The sequence below is a fragment of the Crocuta crocuta genome, unplaced genomic scaffold, assembly GCF_008692635.1.
Source record: "Crocuta crocuta isolate KB4526 unplaced genomic scaffold, BGI_CrCroc_1.0 scaffold121, whole genome shotgun sequence".
In the NCBI taxonomy this organism is placed as follows: Eukaryota; Metazoa; Chordata; class Mammalia; order Carnivora; family Hyaenidae; genus Crocuta; species Crocuta crocuta.
The window spans coordinates 4,810,687-4,824,564 of NW_027528608.1; the positions used below are offsets into that span (position 1 = coordinate 4,810,687).

At 35.9% G+C, this 13,878-nt stretch overlaps 1 protein-coding gene across 1 annotated transcript in view; it reads right to left on the reverse strand.

Moving 5' to 3' along the window:
- The window catches only part of ZNF30 (zinc finger protein 30), a 33,944-nt gene extending 20,922 nt beyond the window's left edge, over positions 1–13,022 (reverse strand). The window contains 3 exon segments of the mRNA XM_077754666.1: positions 11,443–11,526; positions 11,602–12,188; positions 12,433–13,022. Of these exon segments, the coding sequence (XP_077610792.1) occupies positions 11,443–11,526; positions 11,602–12,188; positions 12,433–12,865 (1,104 nt within the window). The 5' untranslated portion in view covers positions 12,866–13,022.
- Between the last annotated feature and the right edge of the window lie 856 nt (positions 13,023–13,878).

A 13,878-nucleotide genomic window follows, 5' to 3' on the forward strand; every position in this document is an offset into this window, starting at 1 on the left:
TCTGTTTGCTAGTATTTTGTTAAAGATATTTACATCAGTGTTCATAAGGGATATTGGTCTATACATTTCTTGTATCATTTTCTGGCTTTGACATCAGGGCAAATAAATTAGGAATTTTCTCTCTTCAAGTTTTTGAAAATTTTTAACAAAGATCACTGCTATTTCTTTAATATGTAAAATTCACCAATAAACTTACTGGGTCAGAGGTTGATTTGTTGTGGGGAGGTTTTTAGTTGTTCATTCATTTTACTTACTACTTATAAGTTTATTCAGATATTCTCTTCATGATTCAGTCCTGATAGGATTGATGTTTTTAGGGATTAGTCTATTTTATCTCAGTTCCATTTTGTGTGTGCGTGTGTGTGTGTGTATGTGTGTATACTTGTTCATAGTAGTCTTGTAATCCTTTTTATTTCTGTAGAATTGGTAGTAATCTCCCCACTTTTATTTCTGATTTTAGTAGTTTGAGTCGTTTCTCTTTTCTAGTCACTCTAGCTAAAGGTTTGTCAATTTTGTTAATTTTTTTGAAGAACCATCTTCTGGTTTTGTTGATTTTTCCGTAGTATATTTCTATTCTCTCTTTCTCTTTAATCTCTAATCTTTGCTATTTTTTTCTTTTGTCTAGCTCTTGGTTTAGTTTGTTCTTTTCAGGTTCTTTAAATTGTAAAGTTAGATTATTGATTTGAGATCTTTCTTTTATAATGTAAGCTTCCTTTGTACTACTTTTGCCACATCTCATAAGTTTTGGTATGTTGTGTTTTTGTTTTCTTTCATCTCTGAGTATTTTCTCTAAGATTGCTTGTGATTTCTCCTCTGTTCCATTGATTAAGTGTGTGTTCTTTAATTTCCACAAATTTGTGGATTTTCTGGTTTGCCTCTTATCAATTTCTAACTTCATCCTGTTGAGGTTGGAGAAAATACTTTGCATAATATCTATCTTTTAAAATCTAATGAGCCTTAATTTGTAGCCTAACATGGAAATATCCCATGTGTACTTGAGAACAATGTGTTTTCTGTTGTTGTTGGTTAGAGTATTTTGTAAATTTCCATTAAATCTGATTGGTTTTTTGTGTTGTTCAAGACCTTTATTTCCTTATTGACTTTTTGTTTATTACTGAAAGTGGGGTACTGAAGTCTCCAACTATTGTAAAAATTCATTTCTTCCTATCAATTTTTGCTTTATAATATGTCTTCTTATTCTGTTATTAGTTTCACAAATGTTTATAATTCTGCCGTCTTGGTGTATAGAACCTTTTAATTATAATATAAAAATGTCTAAATTTGTCTCAAAGCTTTTTTTAAAGTCTATTTTATCTGGTATATATATTATATAATATATATATAACATATATATATTATATAATATATATATAACATATATAATATATTATATAATATAGNAATGTTTACTTTTTTTACTTTTTTACTTTTTTATTTTTAATTAATTTTTTAATGTTTACTTTTGAGAGAGAGCGACAGAGACAGAAAGCGAGGAGGGGCAGAGAGCCAGATGAGGGGCTTGAACTCATGAACTGTGACATCATGACCTGAGCCACCCAGGCGCCCCTAGTTGGATCATTTTTAAACATCCATTCTGTCAATCTCTGTATTTTGATTGGAGAGTTTAATCCACTTACACTTAAAGCAACTACTGATAAGGAGGGACTTACTTGTGTCATTTTGCTATGTGTTTTCTATATGGCTTTTTGGTCTACATTTCCTATATTACTGTCTTCTTTTGATTTTGTTTGTTTTAATGTAAAATGATTTAAGTCCCTTCTCATTTCCTTTTCTGTATATTCTATAGCTATTTTCTTTGTGATTACATGGAGATTATGTTGAACATCCTAAAACTATTAACACTCGAATTTGAATTTATATTAGCCTAATTTCAATACCATACAAAAAGTCTGCTCCTATGCAGTTCTATCTCCAATCCTTTCAGTTATTGATATCACAGAATTACATCTTTATACATTTCAGGTCCAAAATATATGATAATAATGGCTTTTAAAGAATGCATTCACTTTTTAAATCATGTAGAAATTAAAAAATGAAGTTATAAACCAAAGTTACAATAATAGTAGTTTTTAAAATTGCCCATGTATTTACCTTTACAAGTTATTTTTCTGCCTTCCTATGGAGTACAGTTATTCCAATGTCCTTTGATTTCAAGGGGAACGACTCCCTTTAGTCGTTTGTGCTGGGCAGGTCTAGTGATAAACTTCTTTGATTTCATTTATCTGGAAATTAAATTCTCCCTTATTTTTGAAAGACAGTTTTGGCAGATACATGATTCTTGTTTACCATTTTTCTTTTCTTTCAGCACTTTGAACATACCAGCCCAGCCCAGTTTTCTGGCTTCTAAGGATTTTCTTTCTTTCTTTTTTTTTTTATTTTTAAAAAGTTTTTATTTATTTTGAGAGAGAGAGTGAGGAGAGGAGGGGCGGGGGGGGGGGGGGGGGGAGCGNATACATTTCAGGTCCAAAATATATGATAATAATGGCTTTTAAAGAATGCATTCACTTTTTAAATCATGTAGAAATTAAAAAATGAAGTTATAAACCAAAGTTACAATAATGGTAGTTTTTAAAATTGCCCATGTATTTACCTTTACAAGTTATTTTTCTGCCTTCCTATGGAGTACAGTTATTCCAATGTCCTTTGATTTCAAGGGGAACGACTCCCTTTAGTCGTTTGTGCTGGGCAGGTCTAGTGATAAACTTCTTTGATTTCATTTATCTGGAAATTAAATTCTCCCTTATTTTTGAAAGACAGTTTTGGCAGANTTCTTAACTCTTTTTTCTTTTGGTTTTGCAATCTTGAAGTTCATGGATTCTTCCATGTTCTCAAATCTGCTTTTGAATCCCTCTAGCAAATTTTTCGTTTCAGTTATCGTAACTTTAGCACTAGAATTTCTTTTTGGTTCCTTTTTGTTTTCTATGTCTTGTGTGATATTTACATTTTGTTCATACATCATTTTCTTGCCTTTCTCCTTGTCTGCCTTTAGTTATCTGGTCATCTGTAAGATAGTTGTTTTAAAGTCTTTGTCTAATGGGAGCTGCCATCAGGTTTTTTTTCGAGACAATTTCTGGTGATTCTTCTCCCTTTGAATGGGCCATGCTTTCCTGTTTCTTTGCATGCCTTATGATTTTTTGTTGTTGGCATTGAGCACTGGACATTTAAATTTAATTATGTGTTAACTGTAGAGATCAGATTCTTCATCTTTCCTAAGGTTTGCTGTTTTTATTTAAAAATATTGTTAATTGTCATAGGCCGCCTCTGCTGGGGATCAGCCTGAAGTGTATCTCAGGACTCTTCTGAGCCTGTTAACTTGACTTTTAAAATTCTCCTGTATATGTGATTGCTTTGAAATGTCTTAATCCTAAGTATTTGACTACCAACGGGAGAAAAAGAAAAATGGAACGGAAGAAATGTGCCGGCATCTAAAATCCCCTGGAAGTCACTTCAGCCAGAGAGGTAGGGGCCTGTAAAAATTGGGTAAGAGTGGTACAAATGGCTGCCCACTTCAGTGTTTTCACCACACAGATCTTCAATATTTGGAGAGTGGGGTCCTACCCAGGCTCTCCAAAACTGCATGCAAGCTGCTCCAGGGACACCCAAATGGCTGTCTGCCACAGGGCAAGGGGATAAAGGATAGGTAGCTGCCACAGTGCTAAGGACTCAGGTTGAGCAAAATTAAGTGCAATTTACTGCTTAAGGCTTCCTCTGTAAGTTGTAAGCCTTTGAATAGACCCAGAGTTCCAAAATAGTTGCAATACACACGTTCTGCCAATACAATTGTTGTCTAGGTAGGGAGATGCCTACCTAGTGCTTCCTATTCTACCATTTTACCTGAAGACTTATTCAAATGCACTATAATTTTTTAAGCTTTTTATATGTTATATAACATGGGTTTTTGGTTATTACAAATTAAGCAATGGCCACAAATGTACAGGTCTTCATATGGGCCTATGCTTTCATTTTCCTTGTGATAATATCTAGGCGTACAGTGCATTTGTCACAAGGCAGGTGAATATTAAAGATTTTTAGAAACTGACAAATTGTGTTCTAAAGTAGTTATACCACGCTACTTTCCCCCAACAGTAAATGAGTTCCAGTTCTTCCATATAATAGCCAAGAATTGATATGATCAGTGTTTCTAATGTTTCCCATTTTAATAACATGTAGTAGTAGAATCTCATTGTGGTTTTACCTGGCATTTCTCTAATGACTCATGACCTTGTGCATTTTTAAAATGTTATTTACTACCCATATATCGTCGGTAAAATGTCCATTCTTATCTTTCCCTATTGTTAAAATAAATGTTGGTTGGTATTTCTACTTTGATTAACTAGAATGCAATGAAACAGCAAAGAAATTTGTTGGAATTTCAGTCATTTATCAATGATATTGGTAACTTATTTAGTATTAAGTAAATAATATTGAAAATATTTCCTCAAAATTTTGTACTGTTCCAGTGGGAAACTGTATAGACACAGTATACTTTTAAGTTGAAATTGAATTATTAACATAGTGTCTCCTTTCTTACATCTTCTTTTCATCTTACTAATGAAAAAGTAAGTCAGGCTCTGAGTTCTAGTGTTTACCTTGCAGCCATTTTCAAACTATATACGTCTCTCAGTGTGAAGTGGGGAAAATATGTGCAATCGGACACCATTGTATCCTTAGTCCATCATAGAGGTGCAATAGATGTAAGTAACTTTATGCAAAGATTTCTAATTCAAAATTTAATTATAGATATAGGGCTACATAGGTTGTTTTTAAATCTATTTTGTAAACTTTAGTCATTTGTGTCTTCAAAGGAATTTGTTAATTTCATTTAAATTGTCTGTTTCTTGGTATAAATAGGTTCATGATTTTCCCTTTTTTCCCCTCTCATTATTTGTGTAATTGTAGTGATGTCTCCTTTCTCATTCCTGATATTGGTAATTTGTACATTTCCTTTTATACCTTGATGAATCTTGCATAGAGGCTTATCTATTTTATTATTCTTAAGGCTTTCGGTTTTTTTGTTTTGTTTTGTTTATTATGAGAGAGTGAGTGGGGGAGGGGCAGAGAAAGGGAGACAGGAATTCTTTTTTTTTTGTTTTGGTATTTTATTTTTATTTATTTATTTATTTATTTATTTATTTATTACAAATAGNGGTTTTGATTTGTATTTCCCTGAAGGGAGACAGGAATTCTAAGTGGACTTTGTGCTGACAGCAGAGCGCCAGATAGAGGGCTGGAATTCACAAACCATGAGATCATGACCTGAGCCGAAGTCACAGACTTAACTCACTGAGCCACCCTGGTGCCCCTTACGGACTTTCTCTATAGTCTGTTTAGTTCATTAATTTCCACTTAGATCTTTAATTTTCTGTTTTCTTTTTATTTTGAGATTTCTTTTTAAGTAAACTCTACACCCAACATGGGGCTCAAATTCATAACCCCGAGATTAAGAGTTGCATGCTCCACCAACTGGGCCAGCCAGCCCCCCCTTTTTGTCCTCAAGTTTTAAATGTGGAAACAGTTCCTTGATACTTTTGTTGTTGTTGTTTAATGTTTTTTTATGCTTCACTTAGCCTTCAGTCCTGACAATTTCCTCTTATATCTCTTATATTTCCTTCTAAATATTTTAGGTGGTTTTTTTTTTTTTTTTGAGAGAGAGGGAGAGTACAAGTGAGCGAGGGGCAGAGAGAGAGAGTCCCAGGAGGGGCAGAAGGAGAGAGAAAGGGAGACATAGAGAGGAGCAGGGCTCCTGCATACCCATATGCTGGTGTGTTTTTATAATAATAATAAAACATTTTCTGTATTTGGAAATTTTAATAATAAAAAGTTGTAAAATTAATATAGTCCTGTCCAGAAACAAAGAAGTGAGTTACATCTTTGGCCAGTTACAATTTGAGCCAATCAGGGCACCTGGGTGGCTCAGTCAGTTGAATGTGTGACTCTTGATTTCCGTTCAGGTCACGATTCCAGGGTCATGGGATTGAGCCCCACATGGGGTTCTGTGCTGAGCAAGGAGCCTGCTTGGGATTGTCTCTCTCCTTCAGCCTCCTCTCCTCTTGCTCATGTTCTCTCTCTTTCTAAAATAAATAACATGAAAAAATTTTTGAAAATACCAATTTGAGCATCAAAGAGAATATGGACCATTATAGATTGAAATACATTGAATGAATATAAATGAGCCCATAATGAGACTTCTTTAAAAAGTATATCATTACAGGGATGCCTGGTTGGCTCAGTCAGTTAAACATGCGACTGCAGCTCAGGTCATGATCTCTTGGTTCAAGGGTTTGAACCCCGCATCGGGCTCTGTGCTGACAGTTCAGAGTCTGGAGCCTGCTTCAGATTCTGTGTCTCCCTCTATCTCTCCCCCTCCCCTGGTCATACTGTCTGTCTCTCTCTCTCTCTCTTAAAAATAAACATTAAAAAAAAGTATGTTATTACATCTGTATGACATTGCAGGATAGTTGAGTATGATACCTTCTATGAGCTTAAACTCATGATAAGATTGTGCAAAGATAAGTAGAAATGCAAGTGAAATTGTAATAAAGTAGTGTAAGAATACATACCAAATTCACACTGGCTGATACTTCTGGGGAGGCAGAATAAGTGACTAGTATTCAGATAATGAAAAATTGTAAATTACCTGTACCATTCTCTTTTCTAGGAAAATGTATAAAACATAATACAGGAAGCTACTTAAGTTGATGACTGTGAAATATAAGTGGTAAATAGAGACATATTGTCCTTTGCACTTTTTACCAAGTAACAGATGGGATTGATTGTTTTTGATAAAATAATTTTTAAAAATGAGGGGCAGAAATAAAAGTACTTACTATGATGAGAAAAACTTGGACACATTTATCATACTATATAGGAACTTTACGTAAGTTCAATTTTTATTCAATGAAATAACACTTTTTCATTGAAGGCAGAAGTAGCCTCTTCCACGGAGAACAAGCTTGGCTGTCTTGTTATGAGGATCATTGCTGAAAATCTAGTCTAGAACTCATTCCTATTGTTATTTCAGCAATTTTGTTAAACCCCAATCCTCTTAACATTTAACTGCTTATTTACTTTGTTTCCTGAAATCGAACACTAATTTGTAGAGTGTTTGGTACTGGAACGGGTTATAGGCAACAGATAACGAGACTCTGGGACTGTTTATCAGACCTGATTGTGTTTAAAGGTAGGAAGATCCAGTTAACACAGGAAAATGAAATACTAGTGTTCTGACAAGAAATGGATAAAACAACTGGCACACAGTGCTTGAGGCTTTGTCGAACTAAATGTTGGAAGACCGTTCTCCCTCGATGTCTTGGTGTTCCTGCCCTGTCTGGGTCTTCTGAGTAGCAGCTATTGACACTGTAATGATGGACATGTCTCCCCTGACCAGAGTCCTTTTTATCTCCCCCAGAGCCAGTTGCTTACATTCTGAGCTAGAGACTTTTTGTTTGTCCCCCAAGAGACCACCAGACGGATTCCCTCTCTCCTCCTCTTTATTTCACATTCCAACCCAAAGCAGAATACATACTTCTTCTCAAGTATATAAAACATTCTCCAGGATAGGTCATACACAAAACAAATCTCAATAAATTTAAGAAGACTGAAATCATATCAANGGAGAGTGGGAATGTACCTCAACATAATAAAGGCCATTTAAGACAAGACCACAGCAAACATACTCAACAGTGAAAAGCTGAAAACTTCCTCTATCATCAGGAATGAGATAAGGATGCCCACTCTCTCCACTTTTATTCAACATAGCATTTGAAGTCCTAGCCAGAGCAACTATGCAAGAAAAAGAAATAGAAGGCATCCAAATTGAAAAAGAAGTAGTAAAACTATTACTGTTTGTGGACAGTAAGATTTTATTTACAGAAAACCCTAAAGACTCCACCAAAAACTATTTGAATTAATAAGCAATTTCAGTAAAGTTGTAGGACACAAAATCAATACACAAAAACCAGTTGTGTTTTTATATACTGACAAGAAACTATAAAAAAATGTAAGAAAATCCCATGTACTGTTGCGTCAAAAGGAATAACTAGGAATAAGTTTAATCAAGGAGGTCAAAGGCCCTTACACTGACATTTTAAAAACATTGATAAAAGATATCAAAGACACAATTAAACCTAAAGATAGTCCATGTTTGTGGATTGGAAAAATTAATATTGTGAAAGTGTCCGTATTACCCAAAGCAAAATATGGATTCAGTGCAATCTCTATCAAAATCCCAATGGCATTTTTCACAGAAACAGAACAATCCTAAAATTTGTATGGAACCACAAAATTTGGTGTACGTCACCAAAGCAATTTTGAGGAAGGACAAAGCTGGAGGCAACACCCTCCTGATTTCAGACTGTAAGTCTACAGTAATCAAAACAGGATGGTATTGGCATACAGCAGACACACAGACTGATGCAATGGAATAGAGAGCCTGTAATAAATTCATGCATCCAGAGTCATGCATCCAGAGTTAATTTATGAGAAAGAGCCAATACACAATAGGGAAAGGACAATCTCTTCAATAGATGAATCACAAGTGCACTGTGCTTTAAATTAAAGCCAGAACCAAAGTCTACTGACTGTATTTACATGACATTCTGGAAAAACAAAACTATAGGTCAGTTGTTATGACCTGGGGTTGAGGGAAGGGAACGAATTACCCAGGAGCATGGGGGAACTTTTTCTGGGGGTGGGGTGGGGGGAACAGAAATAATCCGTATCCTGATTGTGGTTATGGTTATCTGACTGTATATGTTTGTCAAAAAGCATATACAGCGGGGCGCCTGGGTGGCTTAGTCGGTTAAGCGTCCGACTTTCGCTTAGGTCATGATCTCGCGGTTCGTGGGTTTGAGCCCCGCGTCGGGCTCTGTGCTGGCTGCCAGCTCGGAGCCTGGAGCCTGTTTCAGTCTGTGACTCCCTCTCTCTCTGACCCTCCCCTGCTCACGCTGTCTCTCTCTCTCTCCTAGAAATAAAAAATAAAAAAATAAAAAAAATTTAAAAAAAGCATATACAGCTGTATACCTAAAAAAGGATGAATGTTACTATATGCAAATTATGTCAATAGCCTCCAAATAAAAAACAAAAAATTCCCTCATCAACATAGATGTGAAAGTTTCTTAATAAACATTAGCAGAATGAAAACAGGAATGTATGACAAGTACACTATGATCTTGGGAATGAAAAGTTGAGCTCATTCTTGAAAATCAATGGTAAGTCACTGTGTAAAAAATGTTTACATTGTATGATAATTGTGAAAGAAGAAAGCATTTGACAATATGCAACTCATGTTAATGATAAAAGGAAAATTCCTCACCCTGATAAAGGACAGCTGTGAAAAATCAAAAGCTAACATTATACTTAATGGTAAAGAACTGAATATTTCCCTCAAGATTAAACAAAAGCCAAGGATGTTCATTTTCTTCAGCTCTATTCAACACCGTACTGTGCTGGACACTATAGGAAATGCTGCAAGAAAAAATTCAGACTAGATAGGAAATAGTAAAAGTGTATTTACGCATAAATGACATGGTTGTGTTTATAGAAAAATCTAAGGAATCTATAAAAAGCTACTAGAACTCATAAATTTAATATCATAAGAAACAAAGTTGGTACACAGGAAAACATATATATATTCAACACCACTTATCATAACATCAAGAATTATGACATACTTAAGGATAAGTTTAACAAAATATGTGGAAGACTGAAAAGTACACAACATTACTAAGACCTAAATAAAAGAATAGACATGTTTATGAATTGATGGATTTAATAGTATTAAGATATGAATTATCTCCATATTGATCTATAGATTCAATACACGCCACCTTTTAATTCCCCCAAACATTTCCCCGCTTAGCAATTGACAAGTTAATCTGCAAAGATGTAGTTGAAAAAAGACTTTCAACAAAGCAGTAGCAGTTTTGAAATGTGCAGTCGTAATACTCTTTGGTATTTTTAGAATAATAGACACATGATACACTGCTATAGAAGTGTATTTGGAAATGAATATATTTCTGTAGTCTGATTTTCAAAAAGCAACTCAGTGAAGAGAGAGAATTCTTTTCAAGAAATGGTCCCAGAACGGATGTATATGATTGTTTCCTCTTTTAACAGCTTTACTAACTGTATACACTACAATTTTGTAATTTTAAAATTAATGTTCCAATTACAGTTCTAGCCTCATATCAAAATTTCTGATACACAGGCATCTCATGATTATCTTTTCTGAGGAGACCATAATTTCATAATTTTTGGTTTTCTCTTTAATCCCAACCTTAGGCATACATGTGATGACTTCCCAAATCGAGATGCTAAAAATATCACTATTTAGAACATTAATTGCAAAAAAAGCTGTACAATGGAAAGCTCCAGCAGTGACCACCCTATCCAAGTTTCAGTACTTAGTTATATGTTTACAAAAAAACGCAGCATTACCTTGCAAGTGTTTTTCAGAATCCAATGATATCTGTGTAACTTCCAGTATAGAAAAAAATCTGGGTAGAGGAACAAGTTAGGTGATAGTGTGAGAAAACAGATACAGAATGTGAGGCATTCTCGAACTTCCTTGGGCCTTTCCCCAAAAATCATGGAAAAAAAGGTGAGGCTCAAGAGTAGAAGGCTATAGGGGCNAAAAAAATAAAAATAAAAAATAAAAAACCTTGAGAACACAATGAATCGCTTTTATTTCGGTATGCACCCACATCTCCGCATTTAGTGGTCCTGAACAGAAAAGTGGAAAAATGCAGCAATTTGCCAGGAAGTCAAGCCCGCCAGTTTCAGGATCTGCTGTGCACACGGAGTTCTTTTCTCAATCCCTGCTGAGGACCATGAGAAGCAGCAGCACCAAAACCAAAGCATGCACCGAATTCAAGGTTCCTTCTGTTCCGGTTGCTACATTCCAAACTAGACCCAAATGGATTGCCAAGGGGACCACATGAGAACCCTGTTTAAAACTTCCTCAATTTTTCAAAGCAATTACAGAGGGATCGTGTGTGCTCACATGTGTCTCCTGCGGCCTTTCTCCAAGTTTAACACCAAGAACTTTGAGAGCTAGCAGGTCTGAGTACCCCTGGTGACTGTTCTTTTCACTTTATCAAAATCTGAGCTAAAAACCCGCATTGGCTGACGAGGTCAGCAGAGGGTGGCAGGGCTGAGGACCCAATGTTCATTCCNTCCAACAGTCGAAAATTGTGAGAGACTTTTACTCCCAAGCTCGTGGTGGCTGCCATCTTGCTTTGCTGTTGCTTCTAATATGAGAATAATTTCTAAAGGCCAGTAAGATTTTTTTTACATCCAAGTTTCTCATTAGCATAAATTTGAGTCATACACAAAAGATTTCCCAAATTCTTTAAAGTCTTAGGGTTTTACACCCATACGGTTTCCCTGATGTGCTTTAAGGGCTGAACTGTATCTAAAGGCCTCCCCACATTTTTTATATTTAAAAGGTTTCTCACCAGTGTGCATCCTCTGGTGTTCTGTAAGGAAGGAATTAAGTCTAAAGGTCTTGCCACATTCCTAGAGGGTTTCTCGCCAGTATGAACTCAGATGTCCAATAAGCTGTCCATAGACAGTAAAGGCTTTTCCACATTCCTTACATTCATAAGGCTTCTCACCAGTATGAATTCTCTGATGTTTAACAAGGGGTGAGCTACTACTAAAGGCCTTCCCACATTCTTTACATTCATAGGGCTTTTCACCAGTATGAATTCTCTGATGTTTAACAAGGGGTGAGCTACTACTAAAGGCCTTCCCACATTCTTTACATTCATAGGGCTTTTCACCAGTATGAATTCTCTGATGTTTAACAAGGGGTGAGCTACTACTAAAGGCCTTCCCACATTCTTTACATTCATAGGGCTTTTCACCAGTATGAATTCTCTGATGTTTAACAAGGGGTGAGCTACTACTAAAGGCCTTCCCACATTCTTTACATTCATAGGGCTTTTCACCAGTATGAATTCTCTGATGTTTAACAAGGGGTGAGCTACTACTAAAGGCCTTCCCACATTCTTTACATTCATAGGGCTTTTCACCAGTATGAATTCTCTGATGTTTAACAAGGGGTGAGCTACTACTAAAGGCCTTCCCACATTCTTTACATTCATAGGGCTTTTCACCAGTATGAATTCGCTGATGTTGAGCAAGGTATGAGAAGGTATTAAGGCCTTCCACATTCTTTACACACAAAAGGTTTTTCACCAGTATGGATACTCTGATGCCGAAGTTCTTTTCCATACACTATGAAAGCTTTCCCACATTCCTCACATTCCCAGGGTTTCTCACCGCTATGGATTCTTTGATGGTGAACAAGGTATGAGCTACTATAAAAAGCTTTTCCACATTCCCCACATTCACAATGTTTCTTACCAGTATGACCACTCTGATGTACACTAAATTGATGGCTACTACCAAAGGTCTTCCCACATTCCTTACATTCATATGGTTTCTCACCAGTATGAATTCTCTCAAGTTTAACAAATGCTGAGCCTCTAATAAAAGCCTTCCCACATTCTTTACATTCATAGAGTTTCCTAACAGTGTGAGTTCTCAGATGTTGAACAAGGTACAAAAAGGTAGTAAAGGACTTCCCACATTCCTTACATTTATAAAGTTTCTCACCAACATGAAATCTCGGATGTACAGTGAGCTGATGTCCATTACTAAAATTCTTCCCACATTCTTTATATTTGTAGGGTTTTTCACTAGCATGTGTCCTCTCACATTGAACAGGGTTTGAGTATTGACAGAAAGTCTTCCCACATTCCTGATATTCATAAGATTGCTCTCTATTATTAATTCTCTGATGTAAAGCAAAAGACATATGTTTCTCAACAGTGGGCATTTCTGTATTGCTGATTGTCTCATCCTCCAACTGAAAAATCTGAAAGAAAACAAACGAAAATATTTTGTTTTCTTAGATGAGAAAATACAGGAATATAAATTTCTTTGGAAGAAAAGAGACAAACTAAACATTTCCATTAAAAATCAAAAGCCTCGGGGCGCCTGGGTGGCTTAGTCGGTTAAGCGTCTGACTTTCGCTTAGGTCATGATCTCACGGTTCGTGGGTTCGGGCCCCGCGTCGGGCTCTGTGCTGACTGCCAGCTCAGAGCCTGGAGCCTGTTTCAGTCTGTGACTCCCTCTCTCTCTGACCCTCTCCTGCTCACGCTGTCTCTCTCGCTCTCTCTCCTAGAAATAAATAAAACATTAAAAAAAAATAAATAAAAAAAATAAAAATAAAAAGCCTAGATTATACTAATATGCGGCTACAAAATTTTTTTAAAGGTCAAAGAGAAATGCAGAGATTAATGAGAGTTTATTTAAAATAGTAAGGTTGGTGATAAAATAGGTTTCATTTCCGAGAGTTAAGTGTGGATCTGAATCTTTGAGAAGCATCTTGAGAAACTGATACCCAAACACCATCCCAGACCTCCTGAATCAGAAGACACAGGGCAATCAAAACTAGAACAAACTATCCAAAAATTTGTATGGAACCACAAAAGTCCCCGAATAGCCAAAATAATACTGAAAAATAAAACCAAAACGGGAGGTATCACCATCCCAGACTTCAGCCTCTACTACAAAGCTGTCATCATCAAGACAGTATGGTATTGGCACAAAAACAGACACATAGACCAATGNGCACTGAGATGTTTCCCATTTCTCACAAATGTTTCTGATACAGAAGAAATTTCGTTTCTCCCCACTGTGACTTCTCTTTACTCTTTAAATAAAATCCATGTACCTTTCATTAATATGGTCCCTGCTTACTGATCTATCAGGCCTCCTATCAAGTCATAATTTCCTTTGTTCCCTATCAGCTCACTTTCCCCTGTCAGCACTTGGAACGTGTCACAA